The sequence below is a fragment of the Cyphomyrmex costatus genome, unplaced genomic scaffold (assembly GCF_001594065.2).
Source record: "Cyphomyrmex costatus isolate MS0001 unplaced genomic scaffold, Ccosl1.0 scaffold17, whole genome shotgun sequence".
Lineage (NCBI taxonomy): Eukaryota > Metazoa > Arthropoda > Insecta > Hymenoptera > Formicidae > Cyphomyrmex > Cyphomyrmex costatus.
Genome location: NW_017275715.1, coordinates 489,631 through 506,806, shown reverse-complemented (window position 1 = coordinate 506,806; position 17,176 = coordinate 489,631). Strand labels below are relative to the sequence as shown.

Below are 17,176 nucleotides of genomic sequence, written 5' to 3'. Positions count from 1 at the left end.
TACGCGTATATTTGTTAAATATCGATTAAAAACCGATCAGGGACTGCAATTATTCGTGGTCTCCTTGCTACGCAGAAACGACGACAAGCCGATTATACTTCTAGTTTTGTACTTAAAATGTTTTAACGCCTACATACTCGAAGCGATAAGTGATAAGTGTGGCAATTATTTTTGTTACTTAAATATATACATTATATATGTGTATAAATATAAAAATATATATATACATACAATAATATATATACAATAATAATTAATATATATACATACAATAAACATATCGTTCCCTTACTTAAAAAATGACAATTAAAACAATGCAATTTTTGAGTTGCAGTATTATCACGTGTGTGCGCGCGTGTGTGTGTGAATAAATTAAATAAACATTATCCTATAAATTATAAAACTTAAAAGTGAACAAATTAAACTCTATAAAAAAAATCGTTAAAATCGTCACAACTCAAAGAAGATTTTAGGGATTATAAAACAAAAATGACGAAATTGGCATTTGATATTAAGAACATATTCTTTTGCTGATGTTATTTAATTATAGTCAATAATTTTTTGTAAAGTTGTTTGTAAAAAAAGTTGTTTTCTGAAAAATTTGACTTTTCAAGTTGTGTCATTTTTTAAGCAAAGAAGCGACATATTATTGATTGGAAATTTATTTGAAAAATAAATTCACAATCAATAGCAAACACAATAAGACTCATTTCTATGAAAATGCAGATTAATCTCGGTTTAATTTACCTTTTATTTTTGTTCCAATTATTAAAACTAAAAGTAGATGAAAAGTAAATTAAGCGAGATTAAACTTAATCTACATTAATAGAAATGGACATAAGTTGTATTCATCAGTGTAATAAGTGATATTATCGTAAGAAATTTAAAGCTTGGCTCATAAAATCGATTTTTGAAACGCGTATTACACATCTTAATCATAAGTTTTTTTTTATGTTTTTGCTTTTTATAGAAAGATAATCAAAATGTAAAAATGTCGCTTGAGTTTTACGAACACTGAAGTTTAATTAGCGAGCTTATTTTCTAGTAGTTTCCATAATATTATTTGATTCACGAAAGTATTTAGATTTAGACTAGTTGTATATCAATTGTATGTGAAAAAGAATGATGCGGCAACGAGATGCAATTATTTGCGATCAAAACACAGATGTTTATGCAAAAACTATTCTTAATTATATTAATAATGCTTCAGCTGTCTTGGAAAGAAAATTCTCCATAATTTACAATTTACAAAAAATATAGTCTATTTTTTGTGGTTGAATATACTAGTGTATATTTTCTCGTGTACACTACTTAAAAAATGAGATAAGTTTATATTTTATATTTGACGAAAGCGAGAAAGAGAGTGCCAGTAAAATTTGATTCAATCCAAATACACATGATTGAGAATATTCTGAATACATTTCAAATAAATTAAAAGGCTTACTGCAAAATAAGGTTAACTCACATTTTGTAAAAACAAAGAAAACTTTATAAAGTTAAACTCTAAATTCAATTTGATGGAAAAGATACATTTATTCTCTATTTTCACAAAATATCTACTGTTATAATAAGCTTTCGTTTAAGAAAAGTATAATATAAAAAATATTTCTGCGTGTCGTGATGACAAATATTTCGATTTCGCAACTATTCCGTTTGCTTCCAAATTCATAAATTTGCATAAACACCTGCAGTCTCTGTTTACGAGACTTAAATCTCCGATAAATTCTTTTGATCGTCGCGTGAAGCAGAACATATTTGTAGTTGAGTGCGGTTTATACCGCAAATATATACTATTTTTAGTACATTCTAAGCAGGTGCTATTTTGCGTCGTGAGAAATTAGACATAGACGAGTTTCACTATACGTGTCAAAGTGTAATCGGCGGATTACAAACAGCGTAAACGCACTGTATAAGCAGTTACTACCAATGGTCAAACCATATAATATTCATCAGGAGAGGAGCTATAACGCTTGTGATTGTTCGCCTTGCGAAATTAGATGCCACGCAAATAAATAGAACGATGCAATACATGATATATTTTAGGGGAGATTAACTTTGAAATATATTTTTCGATAAAAGATTAGGCACTTTAATGAGAATTAGATCTCTCGTATGCAGGTTTAATTCGTTCTTTTAAATAACAACATATTATAGATTTGTATAAATCTATACGGAATTCGCTCGATGGAGATGCATATTTTTTCATTAGAGGCATTGTTCGCGCGATTGAGACGAAGTCTCACTTAAAGGGCGGCTTAGACTTAACGCATTAACGAAGTAGTGTCATCAGAGCAACATATAATGTATACGATACTAGAAATTGTACAGAATATACATATATATACATACACACATATATATATATTTTTCCTTCGCGATGTATTTATATATAAAGTGGACAAGTACAGCGAATCAATGTGATGACCTATTGATTACCGGCAAATGGCATATATTATTTTGATTCCTATCACTGGGAAGGTACACCAAGCAATACATATGTGGCTGCACAGAATAAATTATATTAACTTTCTATGTACTGTGTATCTTATTTTTATATATCCTTCCTTCCCATCCTTTCTGCTTAAATGTTATATTTACATCGTAATAATGGAATATTTTCATAATCAAAAAGATAAAAACTTTTTTAATTGAAAAAATATCAAGGTTTAAATTATTAAATAAATTTGTAAATCAATTAAACTGATAAATTGATTGAAAGCATGTCAACTGTAATAAAAAAAATATTATATTTTATATACAAACAAGAGCTATCTACAGACATTAACAATTTGTATCTTTCCATTAATCCTTTATTTGCACTACGTCTTTATTTTTACTTTCATTATAGTCGATGTAGAACTGTTTCCTCGTGGTCGACATGAATTTGAATACTACCGGAATTACAGTTAATACAGGATTCTTCTTTTGCAGACATCGTATCCAGGATAGCAATGAGTCTTTTGTGGATGTGCCAGTGGCACACATTGCAAAATATGTACCATCGTCTTGCTCATGGACCGTAGGTGCAAGAATTATTTCTTTCTTATCCCAAAAATGTATTCTAATATCTGAAACATCTATTAAAAAAATCACATTAGTATTTTTCTATGAAAAAGCTTGAACGTTTGGGGACAATTAATATAATATTAATATTAATAATATAATAATTTATATCATAATAATAATATTGATTTATACAAGATTTCTGCTTATCAATGTAAATATATTTTTTATTGTTGAAAAAGAATGTATGATTCAAAAAGTTCCATTACTCACTGATTTTGAGAAATCAAGGATTTTTCTTCGAAAAATTTCAAACTTACAATTAGTAATAACAATAACAGTAATACATTACTTTTCTGAAGTATGTCTCAACTGGATATAATTATATACAAATAACAAAAATTAGTAGAAAAATTTTCTTTTAAGTTTTAGTAACCATTTACCATCAAGATTTTGATAAACATTATTCCTCTCTTTAGTTGCTCCCTTTAAAATAAAATAATCTATACACTGATCCGCAACCCAAACTGTATATGGTCCTTCAACAAAAATCGGAAGATCCAGAGGCTGCTTCATTAATAGTTCCTCCTGTAAACTACTCATCGCGGATACGATCCACGTATCATCAATGGCATCCTTTACGTCCTTGGTCTCAAACTCCATGATTTCAGTCTGAACATCTGCGCTGGATATCTTATTCATTGCCAGCTTGGCAAGCACCTTAGGATCCTTAGGCACCGGTTGAGGACAGGGCCATGGATTCAAATTGGAGAATTTGGGCATCCAGTACATCATCCGCCAGAACTTCTTCAATGGTAGGCCATGTGTCCCGAAGATGTTCAGCAGCATATCCTGCATCTCTACGTCTGGAATCACACAGTTATCCTCCATTTTGCAGAGTAGCTCGATGGCAACATACTGCTGCTTGGGATAGTGCATAAACATGGTCTGGTAGACGTTGCGAGGGACAAACTTGCCCTTGGGCAGCACGTCCAATAGGTCCTTGTACACCGCCAGGTCGCGATTCACGCCGAACTCATCTAAATACTTAAGGGCGACCTGAATGAACTCCACGTGGCCGCGTCTCATTTCGTTGTTGTTCTTGTACTCGCGCAGGATGTCCAGGTAGACATCCTTATTCTTGCTCTCGGTGTTCGTGAACGCGTGGAGCACGAGAGCCGAATGTTTGTTGTCTTTCTTGTCATTTTCTTTGCATCGTTGCTGACTGGTGTGAATAGAGCGACTCAATAACCGGCCCTCGACCTCACTCAGCGGTTGCCGCAACAACGCTGTGACACTCGACGTGAGGACGGTCCGGGTGATCCGCGAGAGCATGTTGCTTGAGGTGCTATCCTCTAGCACGTCATCTCTAGGCGATTAATTTAAATTCTATTTCACTTTACTCATAAAGTTTACGAAACTCGTGTCAAGTGTTGCATCTCTACGAGGTTATGATTCGCCGCGGATTCTCATCTAAGACACCTAACCTTTCTTTTCAATCTCTTCTTTCGCTTTGTTTTAATAATTTAATATCAGGGTGAAAATTGATATGTGCATTTCAAGTTTGCGCTTTAAAAACGAACGTTTCGTACATTTCATTTTCTTCTCTTCCTTTTTTTGACATTGAAATTAAAGCCGTGTACAAATACCAGTAAGCAATGGTGATAAGATTATGAGAATAAGAAATTGACCAATCACAGTTGAATGTGAAAAGAATACTCGACTGTGATTGGTCTATTTCTTACTCTTATTGTTAGTGTTTTACTCTCTGGTGATTCAGGTGTTTGAAACTGTTTAAAACTTTGGATTATAGTTTGTCGGCTATTTGACGATAATATACAATGAGCGAAAATTTGGAGAACATTAACCCAAAGCTTTATAAAAAATTAGATGACCGAGAAATCACAATCTCGGACCAAGATGAGGATGTCACGGATGAATTTGATGCTCGAGAGATTTTTGGTACATAACCTCAAATTATTGATTTTCAACGATGATTTTCAAACACAAATATATAGAATTAATATATTTTTGTTCGCGTATAAGATATTTTGTTAATTGTTACTTGCGATTATTAAGCGTTTATATTTTTATTGGTAATTGAAAATTGAGAATATACTCAAATATAAATAAAATGTATATTTATTAAATATTTTGTATGATAAATATAGAATTGCCGCAATTTGTATTATTAATACATTAAGTATGTGATAAATAGATTTAATTTCTGATTGCTTCACTATAATTTTTCTTTTTTCTGTCACCAAATTTCTTATTTTATTTAAAATATAAAAAGTATATATATATATATATATATTGTATTAGCTATAAAAACAAATCTATTCTTTAATAAACTTTCATGATATAATATACTAAATATATATATGTACATCATAAATTAAATAGTGTTATTTATATAATAGTGCATTCTTTATTATAAGTGCAATATAAAAAAATATTGATTCTGTAACTGTTAATTTACAGATATTATTAGGAACATTAATGATCCGGAACATCCTTTAACTCTAGAAGAATTAAATGTGGTTGAGCAGAATCTCATTGAAGTAAAACATTTTTTTAAACAATATTGTACTATTTTATTTCGAAAATTACTTAAAATTCATTATTGCAGGTTGATGACAAAAAAAACACAGTGGATGTAAAATTTACACCCACAATACCGCATTGCAGCATGGCCACTTTAATTGGTTTATCCATTCGCGTGCAATTGTTACGTGCCTTACCTTCTAGGTTTAAAGTTAGTGTGGAAATTTCTCCAGGTACTCATATCTCGGAAGCAGCAGTGAATAAGCAGCTTGCAGACAAAGAAAGAGTTGCGGCGGCTTTAGAAAATTCTATGCTAGTTGGTGTGATCAATCAGTGTTTAGCACCGAAAAATTAACAAGTTATATAAATTTCAAGATTTTCATGTTCAACCTTCCATGGTCCAACGTTTTCCTTTCACTTATAATTTTTTAGTCCAATTGAATCACTGGTGTTTGATTATGTTTTTCAAAGTTTTTGGGCTCCAACAAAATTCTACATATTTTAGCATACAAAAATATGATTTTATAATTATCTAAAACGTTTTTCTTTTTTTTTTGTAAGTATTTCAATTTGAGACAGAATGATACAAAATTGAAATTTTGTCTGTGAATCTCTCTTCAAATTCCTGGTTGGACTAGAAGGTTGAAGTTTGTATATAGTTTGTTGAAATTCTATAAGAATTATTATACTACAAGTACTACAACTGATTTTGGTTATAAGATTTAACATTTATAATCTATAATGTATATATATGTATAATCTATTAATTTATATTTTTATGATTATATTATAAATTTTTGATGTAGGAATATTTCAGTAATACTGATGTAAAACAATTCTTCATTTTAAATTTAGTTTGTATTTACTTTATAAGTTTACTATGTATAATTTGCTGAATAAAGAAAATATTAAAAAGCATTAAAATATAATTAATGAAATTAATATATATTTTAGGGATTCTAAAGTGGTCTCTGTGTGTTTTACTAGCAGTTCTTTTTTTTCTAACAAAGTTTTTGTTGATTACTTAGAATACAAATCCTTTTTCACGATTAAAAAATACAATATTATTTATTATTAATCTCCTGAATTGATTTGTAAATTGAATGTACAAATTTTTATCTTTTAACTTTTTAATATTTAAGTTATTTTTTTTTAGTTAAAGTATCTAAATTTATTTTAACCATCGATCTTTTTCTCCAAAAGTAGTCATAAAAACGCGGTTTGTTACACACGTGATGACTGGTGCCTTCCACAAGCGACACAGCCTGTTCTTTTTGTCTGCACTGTCTGAACTAGTGCACACAGTGCAATAAGTTGAAATGAAACAAACGTGTATCTGTTTCACTTCAACCAGAACTTATTGCGCTCTATGCACCAGTTCAGTAAAAAGAACAGGCCTAATGTGTCACGTGACTACTTTGGCCTTTGAACATGGCGCCTGGTTGTCAGAGTGCGATGAGTTTGTAGGAGTTTTCTGCTATTTTGTATCTGACAGCTAACAACAAGATGCCCGTTGACATTAATCGATTGACGGAGGGTTGGTTAGAGCTAGAAAGTGACCCAGGTATGTTATTAACGTTGAAATGTATCTATCAGTCGTTTGTTAATGAAAATCTGATGTCTGATTCACAGCTTAGAAAGTACTTTATGTGTTATAAATTCATAGCAACCGCAAACTATTAACACTTTCTACGTCCATTCAGGTCTGTTCACGTTGCTCTTGGAAGATTTTGGTGTGAAAGGCGTCCAAGTAGAGGAGATTTATGATCTACAGAAGTCCCTGGAAGGCCCCGTCTATGGCTTCATCTTCTTATTTCGGTGGATTGAGGAACGACGATCTAGGCGAAAGATCGTAGAGCAAGATGAGAGTTTTGTTAAAGACGAGGAAATTGTTAACAACATCTTCTTTGCGCAGCAGGTCTAGTACAGCTTTTACTATGTCAGAGCTCCTATTGCTAAGTTGTTAAAAAAGTTTTCATCCATCTTTTGATTTTTATTTTTACATATTTAATTTATTAAAAAACAATGACATTCCTTAAAAGAAAAATCATTCCATAATTATTTGAATCTTTAGATGCAAAGAACATGATAAGTTACTTCAACTCGCTCAACAGTCGTTGAATCATTGTTCAATTCATTCAAAGAACTTTTTTTCACATGACTAGTGTAGGACCTTAATATGTAAAAACTAAACAGTGATTTAGAACTTTGTATGTGAAAACTATAAGGAGTGATTTAGAACTTTTTTAACATATAAAAGAAAAAAAATTATCTATGTAACACAATTTTACGTTAATTATCATAGGTTGTTCCCAACAGTTGCGCCACTCACGCATTGCTCTCAGTGCTACTAAATTGCCCGAATATTCACCTAGGCACAACTCTGTCACGATTAAAGATGCATACCTCTGGCATGTGCCCAGAAAACAAAGGTTGGGCCATTGGTAATACACCAGAGCTAGCTTGTGCACACAACTCCCATGCAATGCCCCAAGCGAAGAGACGGCAGGACAAGAACACTGGTGTCTCCACAGGTAGATTCACCGGCGAGGCTTTTCATTTTGTAAGCTACGTACCGATAAATGGTAGGCTGTTTGAGTTAGATGGCTTAAAACCATATCCCATGGATCACGGACCGTGGAAGGAACATGAAGAATGGACGGAGCAGTTTAGACGCGTCATAACCGATCGTTTAGGCATGGCAACTGGCGAACAGCTGCAAGATATCAGATTCAATCTGATGGCCGTCGTGCCAGATAGACGTCTCGCTATTTCGCATAAATTAACGATGCTGAAGACGAATAGACAGATAGTTTTGGAGGCTTTACAGCAGTTGATGAAATTGAGTCATCAAGATGGCAACGCCGAGAAGAATTCGCATAAAGAGATCGATCCTGATAAAGAGAAACAATATGAGAAAAGAAACAAAACCGAGGATGAAAATGGATTGTCTACCAAGACGGAGATGGAAGAATCGCCCACAATTCCTACTATCAATGTTGAAAGAAATAACGATTCAGCGGTGGTTATGGATGAGTCGGTCTCTGGCATTGCATCTGGAAAAACCGAATCCACGTAAATAACAATTGAGTGTTTCATTCACATAACACGCTGTTATCTCTAGTTTTATCACAATACCTTGTTTGACTGATAAAGTTGACAATAGTGAGTAAAAGTTGAGAAATGTTCAATGCAAATAAGCGAAGGCCATATTCGGTTAAAGCGATGGTCGATGCTTAATACTTTTACGTAAATCTTACAATATAAAGTAAATTACGCGTTGATTATATTTGTCGACCTTAAAAATATTAAGCACCATTAACATTTGCTTTGACCGAATATAGTTTTCTTCGTTTATTTGTGTTGATAAAATTTAAGTTAATAGCTGATTTACTGTTATAATTATTTCAATTTTTTCCTTTTTTGTACTAAATATATAATACAGGATGTTGGAAAAAAGATATGAATATAATGCAAATATATAATTCTAACGATATAAATACTGAAATAATTTTTTATTAGCCGAAAATGAAGATATAATATTATGATACTATCGTTGGTTTTGGTATTTAATCTTGTGGGAGTGAATATAACAATTTGAAAGCATAAACTTTATTAGTTTTTTCTCTCAATTAAAGAGTTGTATAATATTCTCTCATATAATATATTTATTTTATTTATTTATAATAAATCCATAAAATTTATCGATTCTGCAGTTTGCTGTAAGCGATTTATGTTGGATTCTAGCAGAATGGAGAAAGTGGTGATGTGTGCTCTGGATTACGCCACGCCGTTACGAATTCAAACTTCGCCAGCTCACAGCTCGTCGAGTACAGACACCTCGTCGGAAATCGGATCGGCTTTCAACTCACCGACTCAAGGTAAGAGAAAAATAGAAGAAACAAAAGAAAACGTTACTTCATAGTGCGTTGCACAGTCGTCTGGTGGTGCACACCTTCTTGCTTTGGCAAAATATCAAAGCATTTGGGCAAGTCATTCGGATTGATTTGATATTGTCGGAATTCGGCATGCTATAACAGATGTAATAATGAGAATCCGAAGCGGGATCTTTTATCTTACCAAGTTCTTGACACAATCTCTCCTCGGACGGTTCGTATGTTGTACCTTCGTTTTTGGCATGAATATTCTCGAAAAATATTTCAGGTACAGGAGGCTTTACGTTGCTGCCGCACGTTTTCGTGCTCTCGATGTCGCAGATTCGCGAGTACATGTTAAAAGCCGTGTGCGGCGGACAGGAGTATTCCACTACGGTGGCCGTTTTTGGTTCACATGTGTAGTACCGATTACAATCAGTCTTATTCGGCAGACGGACGTTCCTCGTGCACGCCACGACGCTAACGGTTCGTGGCGTTAATCGATGCGCTATGTTTCTGTACCGGTCAATCGTGAGATACTGTTTGTTCCCGAGATTATCACTAATTCTTATTATGTTGTTGTCAGAGTCCAGACTGTTGATTAGCAGCTCCAAAGCACTCTCCGTTGGAACGGTACTGTCCGTCGTCGCGACGGTATTCCTCTGAGGTTTATTACTTCCTATCATCTCAGTTGGTTCACTGTTATGTAACTCTGTTCCTTCGGTATAACTTTGCATGAGGTAGTTTAACGATATGTTCTGTTTCCGATGATGAGACGTGAAGATGGTGATGGTTTGCGTTGGGTTTATGGTTGTAGTGTCTTTAACAGGTATCGATAAAGAACTTGATATTGCTGACAGCTCTTTGTAGGCGTGCAATCGATTCATTAATTTGTTTAGCCATTTATAATGATTATTCACAATGTCCTTATATTCTTGTATCAGAGACAATGACAGCTGCTCTTGGCTATTCGTATACTTGTATAGATAATTCTCTTCCCTGTGATACGAGGCATTTCTCACGCTTTTGTGCGTTGTTTTGTCCGATTCTTCAAATTCGATCAAGGGATATGCAGTCACCGCCTCGGTCGAATCGGAAAAGTCGTCAATCACGTAGGACGAATCAACTGTTTCGGAGAATCCTAAAGGATCTTCCGTATATCCTAGATAGTTGGTATTCATTGGATTGATTAGTTCGGATATTTCGTGCTTCTTTGTCACGGGAGAGTCGGTTGAGAGTATATCACACGTCCAGATATCACCAGGAATCACGCACATCCGTAAATATGGTTGAAATACCTAAAATCATGTTTCAAACATTTGTTATCCTGGTGAAAAAAATGCTCATGTCGCTTAATATTTTTTAAATTTTGTCGTATTTTAAACTTAGGGAGATTTTTCTGAAAGTTAAATTTCTTAAGATTTTACAAATTTTCTTCAGAAATCAATAAAATGATTGAATATTATAATATATTTCAGAATTTTTACCTACATAAAACATTTTAGAAAAAAATTTATATTTTTTCATAATTTCTTAAGTATTTTGATTTGTATAGAAAGAAAAATTTTCTAAAAAAAAGTTATAAGATCATAGAGGAATTTAATTAAAGATTTAATACTTAATATTGCTAACTTATTTCATCGAGACGCAATTTTGCATATAATTAGTTAAGATTTTTTGTATAAAAATTATGAAAAATTCTATGAAGAATTCTATGAAGAAATTTTTTTTTTGTTAGAATAATGGCATCATTAGAATCGGGAGATTCTCTGTTTGTTTTATTTGTTAACACCAACGTTCTTACCAAGCCTGCGGTACACTTTGATGGGACCCACACGTAACCACCGCCCGGCAGATTCACACAATTGTAGAAAATCGTGCAGCTCGTTAAATGCGGTTTCTTCGGTTCCGGACATCTCGAAGGGCTCACTAGACAGATCAGGCTACACGCGAGGAGGACCGATATGAACCACATCCTGTACCGCAACTGTTACAGAGTGCAATTCGTGCGTCTGCCTTAAGACACTGTGTACTTTTCACACGTGCATATACAATCATACATCTTTGCGAGACGTATCGTTTCGCACCTTCCACGTACAGTTACTTGACCTGTTCATCACAGACTGTCCATCTACCAGTTTCTAATTTAAGTATTTAATAATAGAATTTTGGAAACGTTTATATATGCAAAGCAGAAACAAGTATTTTGAGATAATTAGCGTTAACTTCAAGAATCTTGGATAATTACAGGAAGGTGATTTTTATTTTCTTGATATCTCTTCTAGCTTGGGGATGGAATTCCGGCCAGAGCAGCCCCACGTCGACGAAGGACTTCAAGAAGTTTGTGGTAATCAGAGTTGCTGGCGATGAGAAGAACGAGGCGGGTTTGAGTAGGTATCAGACTTATGCGATTCAAATGAAATATATTCGTCGGTTACCTAACATTGAAATGTTTCGCTTCTACGCAGGTCGTTCTCTGGGGAATATCAATATAAATGGGAAAAGATTGGTTTCCGATAGTGGTCATTTGCACAAAAAGGTCTGTCTATCGAGTGAAGTCAGAATTCCTCACGCGAGGGTGAAAACCAGCAACGGCGACACAGTCACGGAGGAGAAGAAAGTTGAGAAAATCGATCCTAAATTGTGTTCCAAGTATCCGGAATTGTTCGAGCCACACACGTTCGCGCCTAAGGATCTCTTAGCGTTACTGAAAAATTTGGAGCACGAGATCAGCGTGTGCGAGACCAGCTTGAAAGATGAGAATGACAAAAGAAACAAGTACAAGGTTGGTCTTATGCGTGTCACTTAAGCGCTTGCTATTTTTGATGCGGCAAAGATTGCAGCTAACAGCCATGATATCCCGTTCCATTTCTCACGATTACAGATCACAATTCATGCCTATAATTAATTGGTAAGCAAAATAAAATCAAGATCAATAAATAAGCTTGAAATATTGGGTTCGTGAAGAAATAAAATATCAAATTTATTTAAAACAATAATGTGACACGTTTCGACTTTACTTACAAAGAAACACAGGAAAGTGTCTCTCCTATTTTAATGAGCTTTTGATATATTGATAAATTATCGGTTAATTTTCTTTAAAGTGAATATCATCGAACTATAGAAGATCAAAAAACTTTTTTAAATAAAAGTTGATTTTAAGAATACTTTATAATAATGATAAAAAATTCTTTTTTTAATAGAACATTTATTTATAAAAAATTAATTTTTTCTATCTTTATGATATATTAAAAATCATCAGAATCGGAGAGGGACACTTTTCGTGTTTCCTTTGTTAGTTATCTTAAGTCGTGATCTTATGAAGCTATAGGAATCGTGTGAATCTTTCAGATCGACGATTGCCGGAGAACGCACAATTACGACGAATTCATTTGTACCTTCCTCTCGATGCTTGCTCAGCAGGGAAAATTAGCAGAGTTGGTCCAGCAACATTTAACACTAAAGAAGCACTCTTCCGTTTCGGTGAATAGGGTTCATAGGTACATTTTCACATTTGATTGATGAATATTCAATTATTTAAAATTCTCAAAACTTAATGAAATAATCATTAAGCTGATCCATTATATTAATTTCCTAAGTTAATTATTTTACTAAAGTCGAATTTCGATATGTTTACAGGTCATCGAAAAAATCCGACACCCGTCAAAACTCCTCACGCAGACGTCGTGGTAGAACAAAATGTAAAAAGCGAAAGTAATCTCTAACATAGTTTTAAAGCTTAGGGTATTCCGTTTGTTAAGAATTATTTGGATTGTTATAATGAGTACTCATGAAACACATGCTATAGAAACCACTTGGTAGTTTTACGAAATCACATAAAGAGGCCATATATCTATAACAGATTCTAAGTTATACGTGAATATTTCAGAGACTGAATTTAGAGTCTGAACAAGAAGAAAAAGTCGTAGGATGTTTATCCTCCGAATTAAAATATAAATTAAAATATTAAAAATGTTCTTTCTATATCTATGACTTTTTTCTTCTCTCTGACTTTAAATTTACTGTGCAGTATTGACGTTAATAAACATTCTATATAGTTTCTAAAGAGTATCAAAATCAACGACTTATTGTTAGCTCGATATTTTTAGTTTTTTTTAGCAATGTATTTTTTAGATCATAGGACTGATTTTAACTCGAATGCTACCATTACTTTTTATCATTCTGTACAAACTACTTTACAATGACAATGTATACATATATATATATATTTTTTATATTCCTTGTATAATCAGATGTGTAGTATTTAATTATCTAAAGTAGATATTTATGCTTACTTTTTTCAGAGGTATATTTTGTCCCTCTTTTCTGAACTATATTGCGTATGAAATATATATATATAACTTATTGTAAAAGCGTAATATGGCATTTCTTCTTTGTCGAACTGAAGAGGTGACGAAAGGGAGGCAGGCACCAGGAAGTCAAAGAATCAGGAGAGGGGCTTTGTGTCAAAAACATTGAAAATATTTATTTATCGGTATTCATATACAAGTACACTACACGCGCTGTGGATATGTCCCTTAGAATCTAAATACTTACATCTCCGAGCAGCGCCGGAGAAAGGAAAACCAAGCTTATTCGATTGGTTGGAATTACGGCTGGTTTTTTTTAAATCGTAAATCGGACGACGGGTCATCGATCCTCGCCTCTAAGTCGCTTTACCGTTAGTATAGTGCATAGGAACTGTAGTCGAAACGCGTGCGAAACGATTTCGCGGGGGGCACAATTGAGTAGAAGTGGAAGAGGAAAGAGGGAGCGGGGCAGAAAGGGGATAAGAGTGTCGTTCCTTCTCCGGCCGACGCTCCGGCGGTTCTCGTAACTGCTTTTTGGCAAAAAGGTGCGATTGTATATTTACAAATTGTTTGTAACGTGTCGGCTCTCTCGCGATCGCGTCGCATTATCGTAATCGTTCGAGGCGAGCGAGGCAAAAGTGCGCGAGTATTCGGGATGTATTTCTGTGTGTGTTTGTGTGTTGTATGTGTGTATATATTTGGATCTATGTATTCTCTAAAATTTTTAAAGCGAATCTCACTCTGAAGAGTGAAATGTCACTCATAAAGATTGAAAAAAATTGAGCCACTCTTTTTTAAGATTGGTTTAATTTTCATTCTCTCGAGTGAGGTTCCATTACAAAGAATTTAGAGAGTGTGTTAAATCTGAAATCGCGTCGAGACCTCGTCGTTGATCGCGGGAATCGCGGGCGCTCGTTAGTTAACAATAGAAGACAACGTATTTACACGGTGCAGCATCCCCGTATCTTTCGCGGTCGAGAAACGCACATGACTTCGTCGTTACAAACAGGCACTCTCGGTATTTTACAGCGACGCGACTGCGATGTTGCTGGCAAACATCGTCCTTCACAAGATATCGGAGCTCAGCGACGACGATTCGGAACGATTTATTGCTATTTACGGTCGTATCTGAATACGCTAATCAACTTCGATGATCTTACGTTTCCACTTTGTCCGCTCAGTCGAGCCCCTTCTTATAGAAATATAATACCGGAAGGTGTAGTGATTAATTACTTATTAAGTACTGAACAACGATGCTTTTAATACTCAAAATAAGTAAATAATCATTGTCTTTCAGTAAATATTAATTGAATTTTTGTAAAGGCCTCGACGTCGGCCGCGGAATTTACAAGCATACCATACGAAATATGGAACATTCACGCCCGTGGGGAAATTGTGAAAAAAATATGGGGGCAAGAGGAGTAATGACGAGATCCTGTCCGCGAGAGGGGATTCCGAAATGCCATCGATTTCCTGGCTTCAGTTTCCTCCTCGTCGTCGTCGCACGCTCCGCCATATAACATAGGCGATTAGTGTACAATAAATAGAGATGCCTTTTCGCTATTAAGCGGCCCTTAGGCAATCAATATTGTTACACAATGAAATATTACACAATATCTCATAGTTGCTTTTTTACCAAAACTCGTATATAATTCTCATTTGTGACGTCATAACTCAGTTGAATGCACGTTCCTTTTCATTCTGTGATAGGTGAGACTTAACTGAGTTCTTATCTACAATCTGCACAAGTTGTGTGCTATACTGAGTCTTGTTAACTTACATTAAAAATAAAGTTTATAAATCTGTGTTGTTACGCGACAACTTTGTTACCAAAGTAAGCAAGTAATGACGTCATCTTGAGTATAAAATACATAACTTCATAGACTCAGTCATCACTTGTGTGAAAATCGAAAGCAACTGTTATCGATCTATATTGAATATCCTAGATTGTTTGTTTCAAATTGTTTAAAGAAGGCATCAATGATATTATTAACGGCCTGTTTTGTTTAGTTTTTTGCCCGGTTCATCCCTTTCCTCCATTGTTCTCCAACGTGAAGAGAAATGGAAGAAAGATGAATCGTGCAAAAAACTTAAGCTAAAGAGAATAAGACCGTCGTACAATAATATTGCAAAATAATTGAACAATAATATTGATCGTCTAAGGGCTGCTTTATGGTTGCTCTTGGGTTAACGTCGATTCGCGCCTCTATCGCTCTAACGTATCACATATGGTAAAAACGTATGGTTGATCGATTCGGGGAACAATGATCAGCAAAGTATCGCTGGTTCTTTCTTCACGTCGCCGACTTCGTTTCATTATCGTCGGATAATTATTTTCTCATTCTCTCCTCGCGATTTCGGGAAAAATCACCCTTTGGTTCCGATCGGTGGACTCGGTGATCCGAGCCGATAACGCAACTTCAATTTCGACCGGTCTCACTGTTACACAATCCCCCCTCGCACCTACGAATCGGCGACGGCATACTCGAGCACTACACATACGTTACAGCTCGTTTTCAATGATATCGAAAAATACATTAATTTGAAAAAAATATATATATGCGTAAAGTATATATATATATATATATTTCTTGCAAGTATACGCTATGTAAATATATATTACATACACCTATAGGCTCACTTAATACTTCAATACGCACTAAATTCCGCCTTCCGAGAGGACTTTCCGCGGCAATTGTATGTACATATACATCTAAGTTAGCGTTTCTCGTCCGGCGTTTTGTAACACAGATGCACTTTCGTTTTCTTTACATATACATATATACAGACACTCGCCACTACGCCGACCGTAGCGTTTGGATTCGATAGCAAAAGTATAAAAAAAAAAGAAAGGAGACAACGGATAGTTGTGCAAAGGTCGCGAGAAGATCTGACGTCGTGAAACACAGAAGAGACGCTGCCTCGCGACTCCATCCGCAGTCAAGTCCGGATCGACCAGCGTGATTCGGATCTGGTTCGAGGAAACGAAGAATAAAAGAAAAAAAAAAAGGACTCGCGCGGAGCTTCGTCCAGGTTTCGGCGCGGCTCTCGAGATGCGACGGAAGAGGCAATAAATAAAAAAGCAAATTCGGAATGAATGTACCGGTGAACCGAATTTCTGAGGTTTCGAGCAAGGTAGACATCGCTTCCTGAAGGTTCCCGATATTCAACAACAACCGTGTAGGTGTATAAGATTAATCACAAAAGTTCGGTCGAGTTTTGGCGAATAAATAAATGAGGATGCGAATTAAAGCTACGCCTCGAAGCTCCAACAGAATCGAAGAAAGATGATGATGATGACGATGATGATGGTAACGATGATGCGAAGAGAAAATAAAAGGAAGAGTAGGAAGAAGTAATCCCTGCTTCGTACGCGGGAATGAATCGTATTATGAATATCTGATGGTAGTGAGATAGCCGGTTGCGCGACCAATCATCAAT

General features: G+C 34.7%; 3 protein-coding genes across 4 annotated transcripts; 2 read left to right on the top strand and 1 right to left on the bottom strand.

Moving 5' to 3' along the window:
• Positions 1-2,802: 2,802 nt before the first annotated feature.
• Positions 2,803-4,649, bottom strand: ECSIT (evolutionarily conserved signaling intermediate in Toll pathway, mitochondrial). Its single transcript, XM_018537353.1, has 2 exons — positions 3,447-4,649; positions 2,803-3,077 (listed from the first exon to the last, which is right to left on the bottom strand). The coding sequence occupies exons 1-2, from the start codon at positions 4,336-4,338 to the stop codon at positions 2,803-2,805; spliced, it is 1,167 nt and encodes a 388-aa protein (XP_018392855.1). The 5' UTR covers positions 4,339-4,649.
• Positions 4,650-4,844: 195 nt separating this feature from the next.
• Positions 4,845-5,946, top strand: galla-2 (MIP18 family protein galla-2). Its single transcript, XM_018537365.1, has 3 exons — positions 4,845-4,965; positions 5,488-5,567; positions 5,636-5,946. Exons 1-3 carry the CDS (start codon positions 4,845-4,847, stop codon positions 5,903-5,905), a joined length of 471 nt encoding a protein of 156 aa, XP_018392867.1. The 3' UTR covers positions 5,906-5,946.
• Positions 5,947-6,996: 1,050 nt separating this feature from the next.
• Positions 6,997-13,363, top strand: calypso (ubiquitin carboxyl-terminal hydrolase calypso). Of its 2 annotated transcripts, none has more exons than XM_018537334.1 (8): positions 6,997-7,114; positions 7,254-7,468; positions 7,856-8,625; positions 9,301-9,431; positions 11,711-11,815; positions 11,894-12,210; positions 12,777-12,925; positions 13,065-13,363. In XM_018537334.1, the coding sequence occupies exons 1-8, from the start codon at positions 7,057-7,059 to the stop codon at positions 13,141-13,143; spliced, it is 1,824 nt and encodes a 607-aa protein (XP_018392836.1). In that variant the 5' UTR covers positions 6,997-7,056; the 3' UTR covers positions 13,144-13,363. The 2 variants fall into 2 exon arrangements, with proteins under 2 accessions (XP_018392836.1, XP_018392835.1); XM_018537333.1 differs by having other exon boundaries at positions 9,298-9,431.
• Positions 13,364-17,176: the final 3,813 nt, after the last annotated feature.

What these genes read in the sequence shown, in the direction of transcription:
- ECSIT (XM_018537353.1), bottom strand. Translation starts at nt 4,338, where the DNA reads ATGCTCTCGCGGATCACCCGGACCGTCCTCACGTCGAGTGTCACAGCG. An exon ending in TGTTTATCAAAATCTTGATG is followed by an intron (nt 3,078 to 3,446) that starts GTAAATGGTTAC and finishes TTTTTTTAATAG; the next exon opens with ATGTTTCAGATATTAGAATA.
- galla-2 (XM_018537365.1), top strand. Translation starts at nt 4,845, where the DNA reads ATGAGCGAAAATTTGGAGAACATTAACCCAAAGCTTTATAAAAAATTA. An exon ending in TGATGCTCGAGAGATTTTTG is followed by an intron (nt 4,966 to 5,487) that starts GTACATAACCTC and finishes GTTAATTTACAG; the next exon opens with ATATTATTAGGAACATTAAT. An exon ending in TTGAGCAGAATCTCATTGAA is followed by an intron (nt 5,568 to 5,635) that starts GTAAAACATTTT and finishes TCATTATTGCAG; the next exon opens with GTTGATGACAAAAAAAACAC.
- calypso (XM_018537333.1), top strand. Translation starts at nt 7,057, where the DNA reads ATGCCCGTTGACATTAATCGATTGACGGAGGGTTGGTTAGAGCTAGAA. An exon ending in ACATCTTCTTTGCGCAGCAG is followed by an intron (nt 7,469 to 7,855) that starts GTCTAGTACAGC and finishes TAATTATCATAG; the next exon opens with GTTGTTCCCAACAGTTGCGC. An exon ending in TTTCAACTCACCGACTCAAG is followed by an intron (nt 9,432 to 11,710) that starts GTAAGAGAAAAA and finishes TATCTCTTCTAG; the next exon opens with CTTGGGGATGGAATTCCGGC.